Genomic DNA, 19,383 nt, shown 5'->3' with positions numbered 1-19,383 from the left:
TCCTTTTCTTTTTCTCTGTTCTGCCAGGAGTAAATATTTCTTACACATGCTCTCAGTGAAACAGACAATATATTTGACCAGCATCTTTTCATTGTGTTATTGTGTCTGTGTTTCTTCACACCTGCTTAAAACTGAATCCCAACTCTCTCAGCTTCCAGTTCAAAGAAAATTTGTAATGTGCTCATTGTGCTTACTCTTCTTGGTCTCTTGTGGCTTTGTGCCCTTACCAAATACATACCAAATCAAAGTGCCAGTTAGCCAGCATGCTTGCCTGTGCAACATGATCATCATAATAAAAACGTGCTTGCATTCAATTTCTATTTGCTCCCACCTGTCAAGCACGTGGAATGGTGAGGCATTCCAGCCATTTTGCTCAAGGCCAAAATGGTGGCCTTCTCGAAGCATCTCTTTCTGTTCCTGCGTTGATGCACGCACAGCACCAACGCTATCAGGTTGCAGGCAAACATCGCTGCACTTCCCCAGTGGAAGACGACGGCCAGCAAAATTACGACTGGCTCCGTTAAGACAACACCGCGGGGAGTACAGAAAAAGAGAGAACCGTCGCTATTTTGGGAAAGGCAGTGCAAAGCTGTGGGCAGAGCAGTATGAGGAAAAGGAGGTGGGAGGCTCAAATCATATAAACGTTTTCTGAGGTGCCGACTGAAGAAACAAGCAATTCAAGAGGCTTAAAGCATAGAGGCGATGCAGACCACAAACGCTCTAGCACCTCTACCGTGCCTGCAAGCCACCCACTCAGAAAGATGCAACCCAAAGCACGGCCGAGGCCAGAGGGATGGTTGGGCCACACACTTTTTTTGTTCACTTGCTGTGAAAGTAAAGAATGAATCAGATGAAAAGACAATTTCTCTTTAAGAGAAATGACGAAGAGAATATAAGCAAACATGCATGAAAAAGGAGCACATTAAAACCTGCACTGGTGCAAAGACAGAACACGGAGGTAAAAGAAGTCATGGCACTTTCAAGTAATTCCCTAAATTATATTCTAAAGTTAATGAAGCTGTATTTGCATTCAGAACCTTCATTACAATGAAAATTTTGCTAAATGACAACGGCACGAAGGCAATGAGATGAGATGGCAATTCTTACATGAAAATTATGACAGCTTGACAAAAAAAAAGAGTACAATGAGAAGGTGTCTACCAACGTGACATTTTCGAATTCCCTAAGTTTTCCACGTTTTGCCTGAGAGCCTTTGTGAAATTCCCTGAGTGATACAGAAGTTTGTTTTATGTACAAACAGGCTGACACCATGTCGCCTGATGCTGTTACTCTCTAGTAAGCATGTTGAAAAATAAAAATAAATGACTTAATTCAGTTTGAATTCTAAAGAGTAGTGTCTATTTTATTCAAAAAGAAAACAGTCTACTTTGTTTAAAAAGAAAACAGAATAGAGGGGTTAGTAAAACGCAGAGTGAATAAAATGTCTTCTTAACAAATTGGTAAAACCCATTGCAAATCGCGTCGAACATATTCAAATAAAATAAAAGATTAACACAGATGCAAATATTTTCGAATATGAGCTATTTCTATCAACTGACAGCGAGCTCACTGGTATGAGGCCCGAACTTTGCCGCAAGTGAGATTCTCAGCAGCTGGAAAGTCAACCTTAACTGTCCTGGCATAATCTCAGCCTGTGCACAATGCCTTAGTATTGCATTTCACTGCTTCAAGGAGTTTATTTGGTTTGGGTGAGAGACACCTGCATCTCAACATCAGCCACACTTTGCTTTTGAGCTCAAGCTCCTTCAAAGAAGCGGTGGCATGCTCTCTTTCCATTCATCCGTCAATGCGTCGGTCCTTTCTGTTCTTGTCCTCCTTCCGCTGCGTGTTCACCACACAGACCAGTTGAAGCATCCTCTTGATCAGTTGTACAGGTACAGTCAACATCTGATTTTTCGGACTCCCAAGGGGCCGCGAAAGCGTCCGAAAAAAAAAAATTGGATGCAAGTCTTAGAGTGCCCTTAGGGGCTCAGATCACCACAGGGCATGTCCGAAAAAGCTCTGAAGGCCTGCCAGTACACTTATTAGGGATATCAGTGCTCGTACTGTGACAGGAGATGGCGGGTGTATGCGTGTATAATTAACGGATACATACTGTGTCCCGTGACAATTGCCCCTTCCTACGCTTGTTAAGCTTCAGCGCAATACTTTGCGTATGCTTCACCGCGTAACATCGCTGTGGTGAGGTGAAGCTGACTTTCAGGAAGAGGTATGATGCAATGCGCCGCGTTTTCTGAGCTTCGAAGCCAATCGCGAGGACTAAAAAAGCCGGAGTCATGCCACTGCTGACAGCGGCGAATTCTTTCAATGAAAAACAGTGAACCTAACCACAAGAAACTTAACCCCTTAACCGTTTTGGACGAGCTGTGCTCGTCCTTGCCAGGCCGTCCCCAAACCGTTTTGGACGAGTGTAGCTCGTCCGCGCTGAATACGTTCTTCCCTCCAGCGTTTCGGACGAGCGGCGCACGTTTGTGGCGTAGCTTGCATTTTTACTCGACAGATGGCAGCACTGACCGCTTAATTTCTTTTTCTTCAACCGCGTAAACTTTTTTTTTCGTAGGGCAACCTTGGTTTTAAAATGGCATCCAGTGGAGGCGACACGTGTATTGCTGGCCCGTCTTCTCGGAAACGGCGCTTTTCTTCGTCGTCATCTTCGTCAGACGATGGTGATTCAGACACTGATGTGTACATTGTTTCAGGGAGCGAGGATGACAGTGATGATGTTGTACTCAGCAGCTCTTCTGATGAAGAAGATGATTGCTCGGAAGCGAACTATGCGAGCGCGCGTCAGTGGATGAAGATCGACGTCACGAACATTCCTACACGACCTCCTCGGTTTCCTTTTCTGGCAGTTCCCGGTAAGACGTTCACTATAAGCTCGCCTGGTGACTTGCTTGAATATATTCAGCGTTTCCTCGATGATGAACTCATTTCAATGGTGGTCGAAGAAACTAACCGCAATGCTGCTGAGAAGGTGAAGGGCTGCGGTCCGTGTGAGCATAGCCGCGTCAAAAAATGGGTGCCGGTGACTGAGGAGGAGATGTGGGTGTTTCTTGGTCTCTTGCTGTTGCAAGGAATTGTGCAGAAGCCACGACAGGATTGGTATTGGTCCAGGAACAAGCTCTTATTCACACCTATTTTCGGAGAGGTGATGAGTGGCAACCGGTTTTGGTGCAAGAGCTGCAACAAACCGCTATGCGTGATCCCTTGTTTTGAGATTTACCACACCGTCCCAATGCTTCCTCGGTGAAGCAATCAACTTTTTGTCACCACAACTCAGTGAAAGAGTTCAGAAATCGGTGGCTGTGGTCATTCTTTAATTTTTATTGTTCATTACCAGCAGAAAGTTCCTTTTCTTTTTTCTGAGAAACAATAAACTTGAATATGCTACTTTGACTTCGTGTTTGCTTTAAATATTTTTTTAAGATCGAATACATGCTTTTTATTGCAATAATAATCGAAATCAGGAATAAAAAAAATAAGCAGTTTTGTGGAGAAATTCGTTGATATAAAAAAACGGTGAAGGGGTTAATAGTGAACGTCAAAGCAGCTCAGCCTAGAATTGCCGCGGTGGTGGTTATGGCTGCCAGCGGACTTGCTTGCGAGAGCACCGGTTTGAGGTGGCGAGATAATCAAAATGGCAGCGGAGGTGGCTCTGATTATTGCCATTTCAGACCTGTGATCAGGGCAAAAAGTCTGGAAAATCGGATGGCGAAGGGTTCTTGGTTTTGAAATTTCAGACGTTATTATACACCGACTCTATGGGGTATGTGGTAGCGCCGCAAGGCCGTCCGAAATATCAGGCATGTCTGAAAAATCAGGCGTCTGGGAAATCAGTCATTGACTGTACAATGGCAACTCCTCTGGCCAGTGACGTGGCATCAAAGACGATTTATTATGATTCCTCTCTGTTACTCAAACCAGCATTAGTGCGACTTTCGCTCCCTTTTAATAAATTTACAGCTAATTTTCCCTGGTAGAAGCACAAATTCCCCGAGTATTTGCGGACTATTTAAGCTCCCTGAAAATTCCCTATTTCCCCGGTTGGTAGACACCCTGAATGAGATGACAGCGAGTGCAGGACGACAATGCCATGACGACCACGGTACAGTAAAACCTTGTTAAACCATACCCGCTTAAACAGTAGTTTCGTTTTAGAAGTAGTAAAGTCAAATCGCTGACTCAGCGGCCATTGTACATGAAGTGTGTTGTATCTGCATAAACCGTACTAGCGTATTGCGTACGTATCAGTTAACACTTAGTGCTTCCACTTTTCGTCGCACAAACACGGCGGTGCGTCGTCTCCATCGGGCGGCCTGGCAAAACAAGCCTCTGAGATCAGAACGGCCTCCAAGCGCCCTGTGCGTCTGAGCGTGAAGCCACATCAACATCATTTCGGCACCATGCCAGAGAGCATTGTGGCGTCGTGCAAGTGAGGATTCACATCATGCCGAAGCTCGAATAAAAAAAGACGCCAGGTGCTCAGCATAGATGAAAAATTAGACATTGTTCGTGCAATCGAATGTGACACAAAGAAGTCGGTGCTGGCATGCGACATGGGTCTACTGTTGACCATGGTGTATGGCATTTGGAATGCGAAGAAGTTGCTCGGCAGCGCTGCTGCAACCGCAATGAGATGTCGGCTATGAGGTTCGACTTTTCGCCATCATTGCCTCTGTAGTTGCCGAAGTGTCACCTAGTGACAGTGATGAGAATGACATGGAAAGCGACAGCACAGGCGATACAGGCCCGACAGTGGCAGAAGCAGCACATTACATCAGGCTCACGAATGCAATCGTCATGACGAGACGAGCACCCCGTAATGAAAAGGTCCCACAACTTCTGTAATGCTACAGCACCTGTGCATGGAGAATATGCAACGCCAACGAGGAATCTGCCATGCGAGTGTTTGCCGAGAAGAGGGGGCTGGCTGGAAAGCTAGCTCGCAGCTTGAGTAAATTTGAGGCCACTGTCGTCGCTCCTAGGCCGTGGCGGCATCAAATGAAAATAACACTTTTGTCGCGCGAAGTTAATAAATACTGCATGTTTTTTCCCCTTTCATCGCACTCTCTCCAAGTTCTGTTTTTGACAGGTAAGTGGGCGATCTCATGCTATTTCAGTTAAGCAGTACTACAGTTTAGTACGTACTTTTTCCAAGCTCCGGCCAACTACGGCTTAACGAGGTTTCACTGTATGACAACCCGATGACGAAGCTGGAATGATGACAATGACATGACCAGGGCTCCATGACCAGGACTCCGTGACAACAATCATGAGACAATGGTGCTATAGTTGCAATTGGTTGATGACAACATGATAACCATAGAAAGATGAAGAAATGACGTCAATGAATCGAAGGCGGTATGACAATGATGGCATGATGCAAATAGAATGATGTTACTGAAGTGATCACAATGATAAATTGATACCATGATGACGATGACATGATGCAACGGTATGACGACGACTGTGGACGATGATGGTATGATGCTGATGCGACAAATTGGATCTTGAATCAGAATGACGACGATGAAACATCTGTGACAACATTATAATGACGGTATGACCGGGAATGCATGATGACAACTGCATGAAGACAATCACATGACAACTGTATTGCAAGGCCTGCATGACATGACAACGATTGTAATGATGATGGCATGACGACAAGAACATGATGAGAGCCTGATGAGGAAGCTGGATTACTATAGCACAAGAACGGTATGGCAACGGATGCACGACAAAACAATGACGACATCACGACACCATAACCTCAACTGAATGTTAACACCTAATTATGATAGACTGATGAAGGGTGGACATCGATGGAACAATGATGGCAATGGGATGACGTTAATGAAATGATGACAATTGTAAAATGACAGTGTGATGATGATGGCATTACAAAAATGGTATGACGATGACATGACGATGGTAAAACAACCACACGACGACAATGTGACAACAATGGTATGACAACAAATGTATAGATATGCTGCGACGACAACGGTATGATGAGAGTTGATTTTGAAGTTTGTATAAAAATGATCAAATGACCCAGACAACATCACGATGACAATGTGACAGTGAATGCATTACGACTGTATGGTGGTGAATGTGTGGACACAATGGCGTGACGAGAATCACGTGACAAAGCCTGAATTATGATGAAATGGCCACGACAATCTCACGTCCTATTGAACCAAGTCGTTAGGCAACTTGGCTCACTGCATCGGCATAGAAGGTGGTTGACGATGACATGATGAGTTTCAGATCACAAAGCTGAAATGACGTCAATGGAATGATCACGACGACGTCATGACCTGGTGGCCTGAGCTGGTAGACAACTTGGGCCGCTGGGTCAGAGGAAGAGAAAACGACCGAAGTAGGCAAAGAATGCTAGTCACATTAAAATGACACATTTTTATGACTTTCTTTTTGCATGTGTGATGCATTTGTGAGCACGTACTAACTTTGCAAACATATAAGCCAGCAGAGTTGACTGCCATCTCAAGGGATGCAACAAAAGGCACAAGGAACAAATGAACTGATTAAAGATTGAGTGAATGGAACAGAATATGGGAAACTTCCGTGGACGCAGATGATCAAATGTTTGAATTACAAGCAGCTGCTTGTAAACGCACCTCTTAAATCGCACGGTGCAACTGTCTAAATGAAGCAGCGTCATGTTCTGTATACAGTCCAAGCACGATAACCCCGCATCTTTCTGGCGTAGGGTAATTTTTCCTCTCAAGATCCTATCATACCTAGCACACTGTATGTCCCCAGTGCGAGTGATAGCGTGCGAGGTGGAGCTGAGAAGAATGGTTGCTTGATGATTGCAGTCTTCCCATGTGAGCAAAGGGAGAAGGGGGAGGGGAGTGAGCTTGCAGTAACACAATAGAATGTGCACGAGGGGAGCGGGCAGGTCAGCGCGAGTCTTCTTTTCTAGAGCGGCAGTGCTTGGGCATTGCTGTCAGTGCAGTTGAGCACATACGCAGCTTGCGTGCCCCATCTTTGAGGTAATCTGCCACATGTGCAAAGAGTGGGCATGCCCAGGTGCATGCGCTCTGTCTGTATTGGAGGTTGCGTAAGCTATGGGGGATGTGTTGAAGTGAAAGCCAGATTAAAGGGACACTAAAGCAAAACAATAAATCAGTTTAGACTAATGAAGCTTTGTTTGAGAACACTGCAGGCAGTAATTAAAAAAAAATAGTTTGATTATTAGATAAGAAAATGAAGGTCCAAGTATCAGTACTTGAATTTCGTGCCGAAACCCCAGCGCCGGTACGTCAGCGTGATGTCAGGGATTCCAAAGTATGTTTTCGCATTTGGGCTGCGCTGGCTGAACAAAGGTTCCCGAAACTTGCCATGTTTAATCTTTGGTTCCTTTAGAACACAATGTAATCAATCTGTACGGCTATATATAATTAGTAGGCCCTAGAAGATGCCATCAAAATCCAAGACGTCACAGCCCCCAGGTGCGGGAACTTAAGTAGGCGTCGCTACCCGTATTTAGTTTCTGCGCTTTTTCTGGCTTACCAAACATCTTAACGTTGTAAGAGCGGTGTTTTTGGTGTTGTAGAGCGGTAATTTACTGATGCAGAAGAAATCATTTTTCATTTTAGTGTCCCTTTAAGCATTCGTTCAGTGCTGCCAGCGCCTTTCACGACATTGTTGTCCTGCTGCGGGCGACACTATCTGCTTCGGGGGTGGAGTGGGTGTAAAAGCGTGGCTGTCTTCGCTTTGTAATTGCTGATGCGAAGATATCGTTGACAGGGTATGAAACCGTATCTTTCGTCGCCAACTTTAAAACGTAAAACAATTTTTGTTCGCATTCAAGTTTGCGTTTTCCGATTGCCCAATAATTTAGAAAATTTTGTGGCTCCTTCTGCGTAAAGGAAATCCGTCAGGTGCTGTACTTAATTGCATAATGGCTTAATTATAATATAATGAAATTATGATATAACAAAGCCAACTGCCAATTTTAGCGACTGTACCTATTTCATTAAGGTGCCACATTGCTTCTGCAGCAACTGCGGTTCTTGTGGATGTCACCAAAAAACAACCATTCCGCTCTTATGTGTGTGTATTATATAGTTAGCGTAAACAAAATGTTGAGTGTTTGCAAGCCCCTCTTCCGAACTTTATGAAAGTGCACACCATAAAATTCCGAGCAAGCACCCTCCCTCAAGGAAATCGAAATTACCGGCAAAGTGCATGCGTGTGGGGGAGGGGGGGAGGGCCTATCCCGGAATGGCACCAAAATTCAAGACGGCGACGACAAAATTTTCCCGCAAGAAAAAGAAATGCAATGGCCTAGGATTTAAAATATTATTTAACATGAACTTTATTAAGCCAAAGATTTGTTAGTGCTGCTCATCACTCTCAAAACTGTCAGAAGACTCCTCAGCGTCGGTTGCAAAAAAAAGCTCGCAGCATTCCGCTTGAAGTCCACGGTCAAACGTTTAGCCCTAACGACAGTGCCAGTACAAGTCGAGCTCAGCTGAAGCGTGCGGCTACTGGCGGCAGACAGCAAACCGTGGCTTGGCCATGCTCGCATCACATCTGGCAGTGCCGCAAATATCAGCATCTTTCCTTCTTCGTGCGAAATTATTGCAAGGAGAGGGTAAAGCAGCAACAATGGTAACAAAATGTTGCTACTTGGGAGCGTCAGTGGTTCATTCGTGTGAAATTATTGCAAGGAGAGGGTAAAGCAGCAACAAGCGCTGTTGGCTACAGATTCAAAGTGAGCCGGAAAAGGCCTAGCAACAATATCGGTGGCGAGCGATCAGCGGCGGTCAGCTTAGCTGCGTCCACTTCTCGGTCGCTGAGTGCCCACATGCTGTGCCGCAGGGAAATCCTCTGTACTGTGCGACGGGCAGATCTCACCTTTTGCCAGCAAGACCGCTGTCAGCCGGTGGTCTGTGAACTCCAAACGGCGTGCGGAGAGTCGCTGTGTCACTAAAGGATCGCTTACACTAGGCCAACCCGACAGATTTCAGTCTGTCGCTGTCAGCAACAGCATTTTTTCCTTCAAGTTGGCGCATTGGTCACACTGTACTAATGCCAACAATCTGCCGATGGTTGGCGGAGAGCTCAGCGTCAGTATGGTGCGAGGGAGGCGTCAACACGAAAGTAAAAAATGCTGTCGCCGACAGTTCACCGACCGAAATTGGTGTCGGGTAGGCCTAGTGAGAGTGAGCCTCGCCTTAAAAAAAGAAAACAAAAAAAGCTACGAAAACTTCTTTTCGTGAACTGGGTGTGGCAGGCCAGTGTTACATGGGTGCGGTGCGTGATATGGGGACGGAAGGGGCCTTTCCCGGAACGGCACGGAAACTTGAAGTTAGCAGTAAAGTGGGGGGGGGGGGGGGGGGGGGCTCTTGCACGGGTGGGGGCGCTTTCTTGGAATTTTATAGTGCTACATATGCTGCAACCTGATGTAGATCACTGCTAAAGGCTAGGCTTTCTTTTTGGACTGGAAGCTGCTAATGCTCTTTTTTGGGACCTTAGGTGCAAAAGAAGAACTCTATACAAGGACACCACTGACCTCTGCGTCGTTGGAAAGGTCGTTGACAGCGCCTATCCTCAGTTTATCCCGATCCGATCCTTCCTGGTCTGCCGAAGATTCCTGTAACATGAAACACCTACACTTTGTAATTTGCAACAGCGCTAAAGTCAGTCAGTCACCGGTTTACTTTTCCCTTCCTTTGTTAAAAGAAAGTTTTAGCATAGCACTATTATTAGAGGTGTGCAAATATTCAAAACTTTCAAATAGCAAATAAAACAGTGTCCTATTCGATTAGGTCGTTGAATAGAATAGTACCTATTTGTAAATGCAAATATTTTTTAAATACTTTTACAGTACTTCAAAACATCAACTGAAATCAATTAAACATTATATCAGAACAAATTAATGTACAGTAAGTTTTTATCCCCGTGGGCATAGCATAGACATACTATATTCATTCGAATCTAGGCTGATAGTTTTTTTCAAATAAGTCATATACCAAAGTCTAGGGTCGGCTTGGATTCAAGGATTTTAAAAAAATGTCCCAGTGTTTCATTGAAGTTGATAAACATGGTGAATAGCTAGCGCAATCTATAAAAGTCAGTATTGCAGCTACTGCTAGCCATGTCAGAAGCCACTGAAGTACACAAGCGACTTCGCCATTTTGACCTGTGTTGTATTGGTGTGTGGTGTGGTGTAATCGTAATGGCACCAAACAGGCGATGCCATTGTGCTGCCACTTTCAAACAAAAAGTTGTGCTAGCTGCAGAGGAGTCGTCAAACGATCAAGCCGGGCGGGACTTCAGCATCGATGAGAAAACTGTCCGTAGCGAGGGGGGGGGAGGGCAATGGGGGAAATGCTTTTTGCGTGAGCTGGCCACAATGAGACAACAGCAATAAGGAAGATAGCAATGTAGAAAGAGCTCGGCATATTCATATTCAATAAATGCTGTTTTCATTTTGTGAATGCTGTCCTTGCTTTTTTTGTTTGCCCTACATTCGAGGTAAGTTTTTAAAATTTCTTGCTTCAGACTTTTGGGGGATGGCCTTGAATCAGGGCTGCCCTAGATTCGAATAAGTATGGTAATACATGAGAACTTACCTCGGAGGGCAGGCTACACTGCTTAGGCACCTATAACTTAAAGGCTACACAGTGATCATTTGAACTCTCTGAAAAGTCCTGTGCATGTAAAGAAACTAATTGCTTGCTCTTAATGCTCCATTTATGCTTTTAATAACTAGCACTTCATTATCAGCCATTGCTTAGTCTCATCTTACACTGATCATATAAATATAGTTCAGGGGAATATCATTATTTCGAACTTCCGGTCTATTCGAACTGACGCTACGATACTGTTAAAATTATGTGCATTTCAGTGAAAATGCTCAGTAATTTGAATGCTTAAGCGATAGAATTTCATACAATAATTACTAGAGGGGAGCCTGGTGCCAGTGTCTACTGGAGCTACAATCACTGTGTGCTTCAGTCTGCGTGGGAATGATCGTTACTATATAGATTTGCCTAAACTTCATTCTTCTGGCTTCAAATGGCTTCCCAACTTTGCAAACTCATCGTTTTCAACGAAGTACTGCATTATAAATAGTGAAATAAACACTAATAAAACTATCTGACAGCAGGATTCGAATACAGGACCTCAAGCACAGAAGCCCAATATGGAAATCGTTAGGTCACAGACACATGCATCGAAAAGTGGCATAGAATACCTTAAAAAATTTCTCGCGGGCAAGCTAGTGCGTTGAGACACGTAGTGCATTTTTATTTGGCCACCTTGACAGGCAGAACTGTGGCAATTAGCAGCAATTATGCATATTTGCAGTCTTATTGCCTTCTGCATTTATAAACGTACGGATTTCTTTGGAATTTAGGACAATAAAGGCAGATAAAGCTTAATATACAAAGCCACAAAAATGTCTGAAGCGACAAGCCCGAAGGTTAGACAAATCCATGTGCTGACCATCATTCCCATGGTGGCTCAACAACCGCAGTGCCAGAGTTCCCTTGAGTAATTATTGTAGAAAACCATGGCATAAGCATTCGCGGTGGTTAATTAAAACATACCACGACCTCAACTCTGCTTTCTGCAGTGCACGGTAGTGTGCCGGCTTCTGCTACCATCTCTCGTTGCAAGTACCGTATTTTAGTGCTTAACTTCTGCACCAAAATTTTATATATCCACAGTCAGGGAGCAGGTTATATGCGAATTTTGCCTTGAGGTGTGACTTCACAGCAGCAAATTTTGCCTAGTAGTGCCGCTTCACGGCAGCACGTGCTGCACTGCCATGAAACTGCAATTCAGGAACTTGTCACTCGTGTTAGCTAGTGCAGCTGCACATAAGTCCTGCATTCTATGACCTTCAATGAAGTCCCATTTTTCATGTCCATGAAGTCCGTATTTCATCTCAATAAGTCCGTGCTTCATCTCAATGAAGTCCGTGCTTCATCTCAATGAAGTCCGTGCTTCATCTCAACGAAGTCTGTGCTTCATCTCAACGAAGTCCGTATTTCACCTCAACGAAGTCCGTATTTCACCTCAACAAAGTCCGTATTTCACCTCAACAAAGTCCTATTTCATCTCAGTGAAGTCCGAATTTCATCTCAATGAAGTCCGAATTTCATCTCAATGAAGTCCGAATTTCATCTCAATGAAGTCCGAATTTCATCTCAATGAAGTCCGAATTTCATCTCAATGAAGTCCGAATTTCATCTCAATGAAGTCCGAATTTCATCTCAATGAAGTCCGAATTTCATCTCAATGAAGTCCGTATTTCATCTCAATGAAGTCCGTATTTCATCTCAATGAATTTAGTTTTTCATTCGAAGGAATTCGTTTAAATCTAAAAGATTTTTGGCTCCCTCTGAGTTCGAATTATCACACTGACTGTAGAAGCAATGTTATGACGATCCTATTGAGATTAGTTGTTTACATTGATGCTGCTAGGCCTAGAGAGACAGAACTGTGGCAGGAAAGTGTGTCAATTGATACCGAATAGATGGCCCCATGGCATTTAGCATTGTTCAATGCTCTGCAATGTCATGGTGCCACCTGTTAGGGGAAACCGATGCACTTTCCCGCCTTGATGTCGTTTCTCGAGGCCTAGCAGCATCAAAACAAAAACTTATCTCAACAATGCCAGAACATCACTTATACTTTGTCCTCAGTGCAAGACTAAGCAATGGCTGATTTTACCATTTATTTCTTGCTGTCACAATGCAGAGCAAGTAACACAGGTGAATTAGGATCGAAGCAAACAGCCTGGGCACTAATGCTGGTATGTGTTTAGTAATGTTGCCGGTATCGGTAATGGCAATACAGAAAAAGCTTGTTCATTCGAATTTTGTGGGAATGCTACGGAAAGGTTGAATTATACAAAACTTGATCTAATGAAAGTGAGAGAAAAGATCGCTCGGTTAAAGCGCCTATACAGTCCAACATAGTGCGAGCGCGCACGCACTCGCTGCTAATGTCTAGCTCAAAGCACTGGCACAGCCAACGTAACCGGATGCGGGCAATGCGGTCCAACATGCTCGACAGTGAGATGGCTCTTGCTCCATTCACGCTTTTGTTGCGCCGACTGTACCGACCCACAATGCATAGCGCGGAGAAAAAAAGGCGCCCATGCCGCTTCGCTGACGGTCGCAGACAGCCGTTGCAAGTGTTCAAAGTGGCGTGCAGGTCCAGGATCATTCTGCGCATGCTCCAGAGAGAGCAGCCAACGATGCATACGTTGAAGTCTAGAGCGGATGGCATGTTGGCTGGCACAATGCAAGTGACATAGTGTGACTTGCCACAAGTGGTGCAAGCTGAAAATGTCAGACTATAAAAGTGCCTTTGAAATGCTGACACTCGCCGCAGGAACAGGAGCTGCACTCTAAAATTCGTTCGCGAAATGCACAAGCTGCTGCGACATTGGTTTCCATCGTACTTTCTTAGCTGCACCGGCCGCATGCTGCAGAGTTCCGCTATATGTGCAGGTGGCCCAACACGTATCCTACCAATGCTGGAATATGTGTAATAGCCACGAATCTCAAAGGCGTGCTTTTTGGTACAAGCACCGATAAACATCACGGCCGCCATGCTTCAGAGATTACCTGGTGCAGCTTCTTGGCAGAACACCTCGTAGAGAAAGAGCATAGCCTCCGAGATGTACGAAAAAGATGTAAAGAAAGAAGAAAAGAAAAAGAAACATGCAGCGCCTCTTCCACATTTTCATCTTGAAAGTCTTGAGAGAGGGAGAGAACTGACCTGCAACAGAGGCATTGGCCATGCCTGGCCATGGCAAACGCGCCTCTCTCCAGTCAGGCCTAAACAAAGGGCCGCAGATGGAAAGAGCAATGCTGCGTGGCCCATGTGGTGACGTCAGCGTTGCCAACGTGCTCCCCGCGCACTAACACACTCCCCATCCTCGATGGCACGAAATTCGAATTATCGGTGGCGGTGCGGACTTCAGTGTAAATTAGCGGGATGCATTACATATTGCTTTCAATAAATTGTTGAATGGAGCGCGGCGGCTACCTTGAAATGTCAGAAATTATGAGTTAACGAGTCGTGAATTAACGGGCTTTTACTGTAGTACGATGACAATGTCCTGCTAAATATGCACCTGCTTGCAGGTGCGCCCAATGCTGAAGGGAATCGTTGTCAGCTTTAGCATGTTTCTTTTGTTCCCATAGATTTTCATGTAAAGAATGAGAACCTCATTATGCTTGAATATAGCGAATGACAGTGATTTCAGGTGATTAAGTTTTACCTGGCCTTGTGTCTAGCAGCATAGGCCAGGAAGAGTTTAAGTTACCACAGCACCTAAAATAACTGCCTAATTTCACGTTATTCTGTTCAGTCTTGCGAGATGCACAAATGAAAAAAAAAAAAAAACGGAACGGACATGCAGCTATCTTGTCGATGGTGTTTTAGTATCTTTATATACAAAAAACTGGAAGGCGATTGAAACTATAGTTAATGTCGAAGAAAGACCATGCTTTCCTGAGCAAATGAGGGGTGAGAATATGGCAGCGTCACTTTGCACAGCACTTCATTGCGTCACACCTCGCGTGAAGGGAGTATGAGCATCGAACTGTTTAAATATTATCACCGCACGACCTTTGCGATTGGCCCATATTTCTAGACTGCGCGATCTCAGAGATCAGCCCACAAAAAGGGGCAGAAACAGACATACAGTCAAACCCGGCTATATCGAACTCGCAAAAAAACGTCTATCAGTTCGATATAGAGCATAATTCGATATAAGCCTGCTAAATAATTGGATGTCATAAAAGCACATCCCATTTATAAAATCACTTTATTGACGAAACTAGCTTAGTTTCGCATAAATTAGTCCTGCATTTTCTTCTGCTTGGGCAATTTCGCTGCCTGCGACGTACGCACTTCCCCACGTTGTCTAAGGAGTCCGAGCAGCTGAGGCCGCAAACTTCCGCATTCGCGCAGAAGCACCGGACTAATGCGAGTGCACCAATCACTTCGGAGGATGTGGGCAAAGAATCGTAGTTGCTTTCCTCAACGTGCCTACTTTCATTTGTGCTCGGTACGATGTCGGCGATGTAGTCTTCGTTTCGGGATCTACCGTCGTCGCGACACCATCATCTGCACTCACAAACTCGTCCACTGTTGATTCGAATGTCCCGGAAATTTTGACAGCTCGCTCCAAACTTCGGCAACACCGGCAACGGCTTCGACGCATTCATCAGAATTTACAGTCATCACCGAGCACGCGGAAACCGGCACGTATGAAGAACGCCTCGTACACGGCCGTGCGTACGCGTCGGGCGCCATGGGCACCGGGTTGCGAGTCTGGCCACTTTAGCCCTAATCGTGCTGAGAGTGCTCCTCGGAATCTTGCACGCTGCGGGGATATCGCGTTCGACGCGATTTATGATTTCGATCTTCACGACGAAAGGCGAATTCTGCCGCTTCATCACGGCAACACTGCGGGAGAAGGCCCACAAGGCGCAAACACGATTAACCAGAGAGGCAGCCAGACAACTCGCACTTTCGCCATCTTGCACGAAGAGCGCACAAGAGCCTCTGATTGGCTGTCTGAGCAAGCGCTGTAGGCGGGCCAGGATCATTTTTTGCTGGGGAGTGTCGATAGATAGTGATCTAAAGAAAGGAAGGACGCTTGATTCTGCAACCCGTGAGGGAGCACGGCGAAGCGTCGTCAGGGGAGAGGGAGTGGGAAGTGAAAGATGATAGAGAAAGAGGGAGGATAATAGACTTCACTATGCGCGGCAGGGGGAGTGTCGACGGCTCGCCCGAACAGCCCCAGGCAGCGCGGTCACGGTAGGGAGAGCGGTTGGATGGAGCCGCGCCGCCGGGTTTCCCCGCTACCGCGAGGGAAAGCCAACTTCTGGGGGCACTCTTCCGCCGCTTGACGTTCGATATATCGGGAGTCACTGCAATATTTGTTCGATGTAAGCGTAATTTTTGCTACATATAGTCATTGTAACTATACCGTGACCAGAAATTGTTCGATATATAGAATAATTCGATGTAAACGGGTTCGATATAGTCGGGTTCGACTGTACCAGATTTGGAAAAATAGGGGTAACTTGCGAATGAAGATACTGTCTTCAAAACAGATTTCCAGCCAATTTTTAAGGATTTTTTGCATTGTACCTACCAACATTGATATGTAGGTTACAGCTAGCATTGCAAAAATCTTTTAGCAACTTACCTGGCCACCAATATTGTCTCCTTCAAGGTATACAACGCCTGTCGATCTCCGCTTTGGCCGCCTTCGCCTTGAAATCGCTGACTGCGTGTTGGTCTTGGTATCGTCCTTGTCTCCGTCACCCACTGCATGTGAGAATAAGGGATTAACCTTTTTTCTAAGAACCAAAGTGCACATAATGTTCCCAAACAGTCAACTGCCGCATTTATTTTTATATGACGGGTTACTGACATGGCAATCCCAACTTCTCTGTTTTTTCCTTTTTGTCACACAAAGGTCCAAATGCTTACAATCTAAATACTTGAAAAGAAATACCACAAAAGCATTACACTGTCCTAAATTTTTTACAGTAATACAGTCGACTTCAGTTACCGCCTCATTCCTTCGGCATTCCTTCGCGGCGACAGTAAATTTCGTTATATTGAATTCGTGTAGAAACACTTCACTATACAGTAGAATCTCGGTGATACGAACCCGGCTGATACGAATTTCGGTGTGATACGAATTCGTTAAATTCCCCCGCCCAAAAGCATTGTGTGCAATGGGCCAAAATTCGGATGTTCCGAACACATTTCCGCGTCGCGCCGGGTGATACGAACTTCGGTACCGCAACTGTCAAGCCACCACCAGCGCAAAAAAAAAAAAAAAAAAAAGACCGGCGCAGTGTGCGCCCGTGCCGGTTTGGGATTCCGCGTCAGCAGGGAGGCTAACGAGGCAAGGGAAGCTTTCTCTCTCTCTCGTTTTTGGGGGCGGCCTCTTCGCCTTTTTCTTTTTACTTTGTTGTTGCCCGAGGCTAGCGCCGCTGCTTATTGGTCCGTTCGCCCTGCGAACCAGCCAACCCAACCGGCCGAGCGCGATTTGTCCTCTCCACATTTCTCGCGGCCCTGCGCGCCCGCTCCGCCGGTCTTTCCGCGACAGCCAGCGATCAGATCTTCACGCTAGCAGCAGCTCCCGCTTCTTTGTTTCCTCGTGCGCGACGACTACGGAAGTGCAGCGTGTTGTTTGCGTGTGTCGTTGAGCATTGATCACGTCAGCCCGAAAGGTACAAGATGTCGCAAAAGCGGAAGGCGCTGTCCTTGAAGGACAAACTGGATATTTTGAAGAAGGTGGACGAAGAGCCCAAGAAAAGGCGCATTGACATGGCCAAGGAATTAGGCCTGCCAATTTCTACGCTGTCTACCATCGTCGGTCAGCGTGACCAAATTATGCAGAATGTGCAGCACTTTGGCGTAAACTCCAAAGAAGCGAAGACTGCTCACCATGTAAAGTTAGAAGAAGTTCTGCTAACATGGTTTAAAGAGGTCACCGCGGCTGGCGTCAACGTTGACGGAAAAGTTCTGCGTGAGAAGGCTGCGGACATCGCACTCACGCTTGGAATTGAAAATTTTCAGGCCTCTGGTGGTTGGATTCACCGATTTAAGGCACGGCATGACCTCTCCTACAAAACCGTTTGCGGCGAAGGGAAAAAGGTTGACGCCTCCGTCGTTGAAGATTGGATGGCAACCACGCTGCAGTCTCTCATCGCGGGATATGACGCTCGCGATGTTTTTAACATTGACGAGGCAGGGCTTTTTTACAACCTTCAGCCCGAAAAGAGTCTCTGCTTCAAGGGCGAAGCCTGCCAGGGAGGACAGAAAAGTAAGCAGCGTGTGACTGTTTTGTTTTGCTGCAACGCTGACGGGTCAGAAAAAATGAAACTGACCGTCATTGGAAAATACCAAAAGCCCCGATGCTTCAAGGCAGCCGGTCGTTTGCCCTGCACGTATAAAGCCAATAAAAAGGCGTGGATGACGTCGGCTCTGTTCATGGAGTTCGTGACATACTTGGACAATAGGATGTCATGCAAGAACAGAAAGATTGTTTTGCTGCTGGACCAGTGTGCGGCGCATCCAAAGCATATGACGTTACAGAGCATCAAAGTGGTATTCCTGCCCCCGAACGCCACAAGTCATTTGCAGCCACTGGATGCTGGCATTATAAGAAACGTGAAGCACCACTTTAAAGGTTTGTTGGTGCGCCGCCTCCTTGCGAAGATTGACCGCAAGGACCCAAATATGCAGATCAGTCTTTTGGACGCCATGCATTTTATTGCAGTGGCCTGGGAGCGCGTCTCCCCTGCAACCATCGCGAATTGTTTCGCTAAGTGTGGGATTTTTAAATCCGCAGTGGCTACCACCTCGCAAGTGCCAGATCCATTTCCGGTTGATGTCTGGAACCAGCTTGGCGCTGACTGCAGTGCCGACGATTTCGTCACCGCGGACGACGATCTCGTCACCTGTGGTCTGCGCACAGTCGAAGACATCGTGGAGGATGTATCGTCGCAGCCTCAAATTTCGACCAGTGACGATGAAGAAGACGAGTGCCAAAATGGTGAAGAGCAAGCACCGTCGGCAGCCGAAACCATGCACGCTCTCTATATTCTGCGGCGTGCTGTGACGTCCGAGACCGTGCGTGAGAACACCACAGCCCAATTCTTCAGCTTCCAAAATTCTCTGCTGGCCGACCTCGCGGAGAAGAAGACGCAGAAGGACATACGCGACTTCTTTGCTCGTAAATAAATGTTTTTTTTTGTGCGTGTCTCATGGTTTCGGGACAGATTTTGCTCGTTTTTTGGTGATACGAAATTTCGGGTGATACGAATATTTTCGCCTCCCCTAAAGATTCGTATCACCGAGATTCTACTGTATTAAGGTTCTAAACACAATAAAACCTTGTTAAACCGTACCCGCTTAAACAGTGGTTTTGTTCTAAAAGTAGTAAAGTCAGATCCCCGACTCAGTGGCCATTGAACATAATGCATTTTGTATCGGCATAAACCGTACCAGCTTATTGCATACATATCGGTTAACACATAGTGTTTCCTCTTTTCGTCACGCAAACACAGCGGTGCGTCATCACCATCGGGCGGCCTGGCAGAACAACAAGCCTCAAAGATCGGAACAATGGCATCCATGCGCCCTGTGGGTTCGCGCGTGAAGCCACATCAACATCAACATCATTTCGGTGGTGCGCCAGAGAACGCTGTGGCGTCGCGCACATGAGGACTCGCGTCATGCCAAAGCTCAGATAAAAAAAAGAAGCCGGATGCTCAGCATAGAAGAAAAATTAGACATGTTTGTGCTATCGAACATGACACGAAGAAG

General features: G+C 45.9%; 1 protein-coding gene across 2 annotated transcripts in view; it reads right to left on the bottom strand.

Moving 5' to 3' along the window:
* Positions 1–19,383, bottom strand: part of Mbs (Myosin binding subunit) — a 112,512-nt gene that overhangs the window by 31,512 nt on the left and 61,617 nt on the right. For both annotated transcript variants that reach the window (XM_050192531.3, XM_050192534.3), the window contains exons 12-13: positions 16,244–16,365; positions 9,572–9,652 (exon numbers count right to left, since the gene is read on the bottom strand). In XM_050192531.3, coding sequence (XP_050048488.1) covers positions 9,572–9,652; positions 16,244–16,365 — 203 coding nt within the window. The remainder of the gene's footprint in view (positions 1–9,571; positions 9,653–16,243; positions 16,366–19,383) is intronic.

Source organism: Dermacentor andersoni, chromosome 10 (genome assembly GCF_023375885.2).
Source record: "Dermacentor andersoni chromosome 10, qqDerAnde1_hic_scaffold, whole genome shotgun sequence".
Taxonomy (NCBI): domain Eukaryota; kingdom Metazoa; phylum Arthropoda; class Arachnida; order Ixodida; family Ixodidae; genus Dermacentor; species Dermacentor andersoni.
This window is presented reverse-complemented; position numbering and strand designations above follow the sequence as displayed.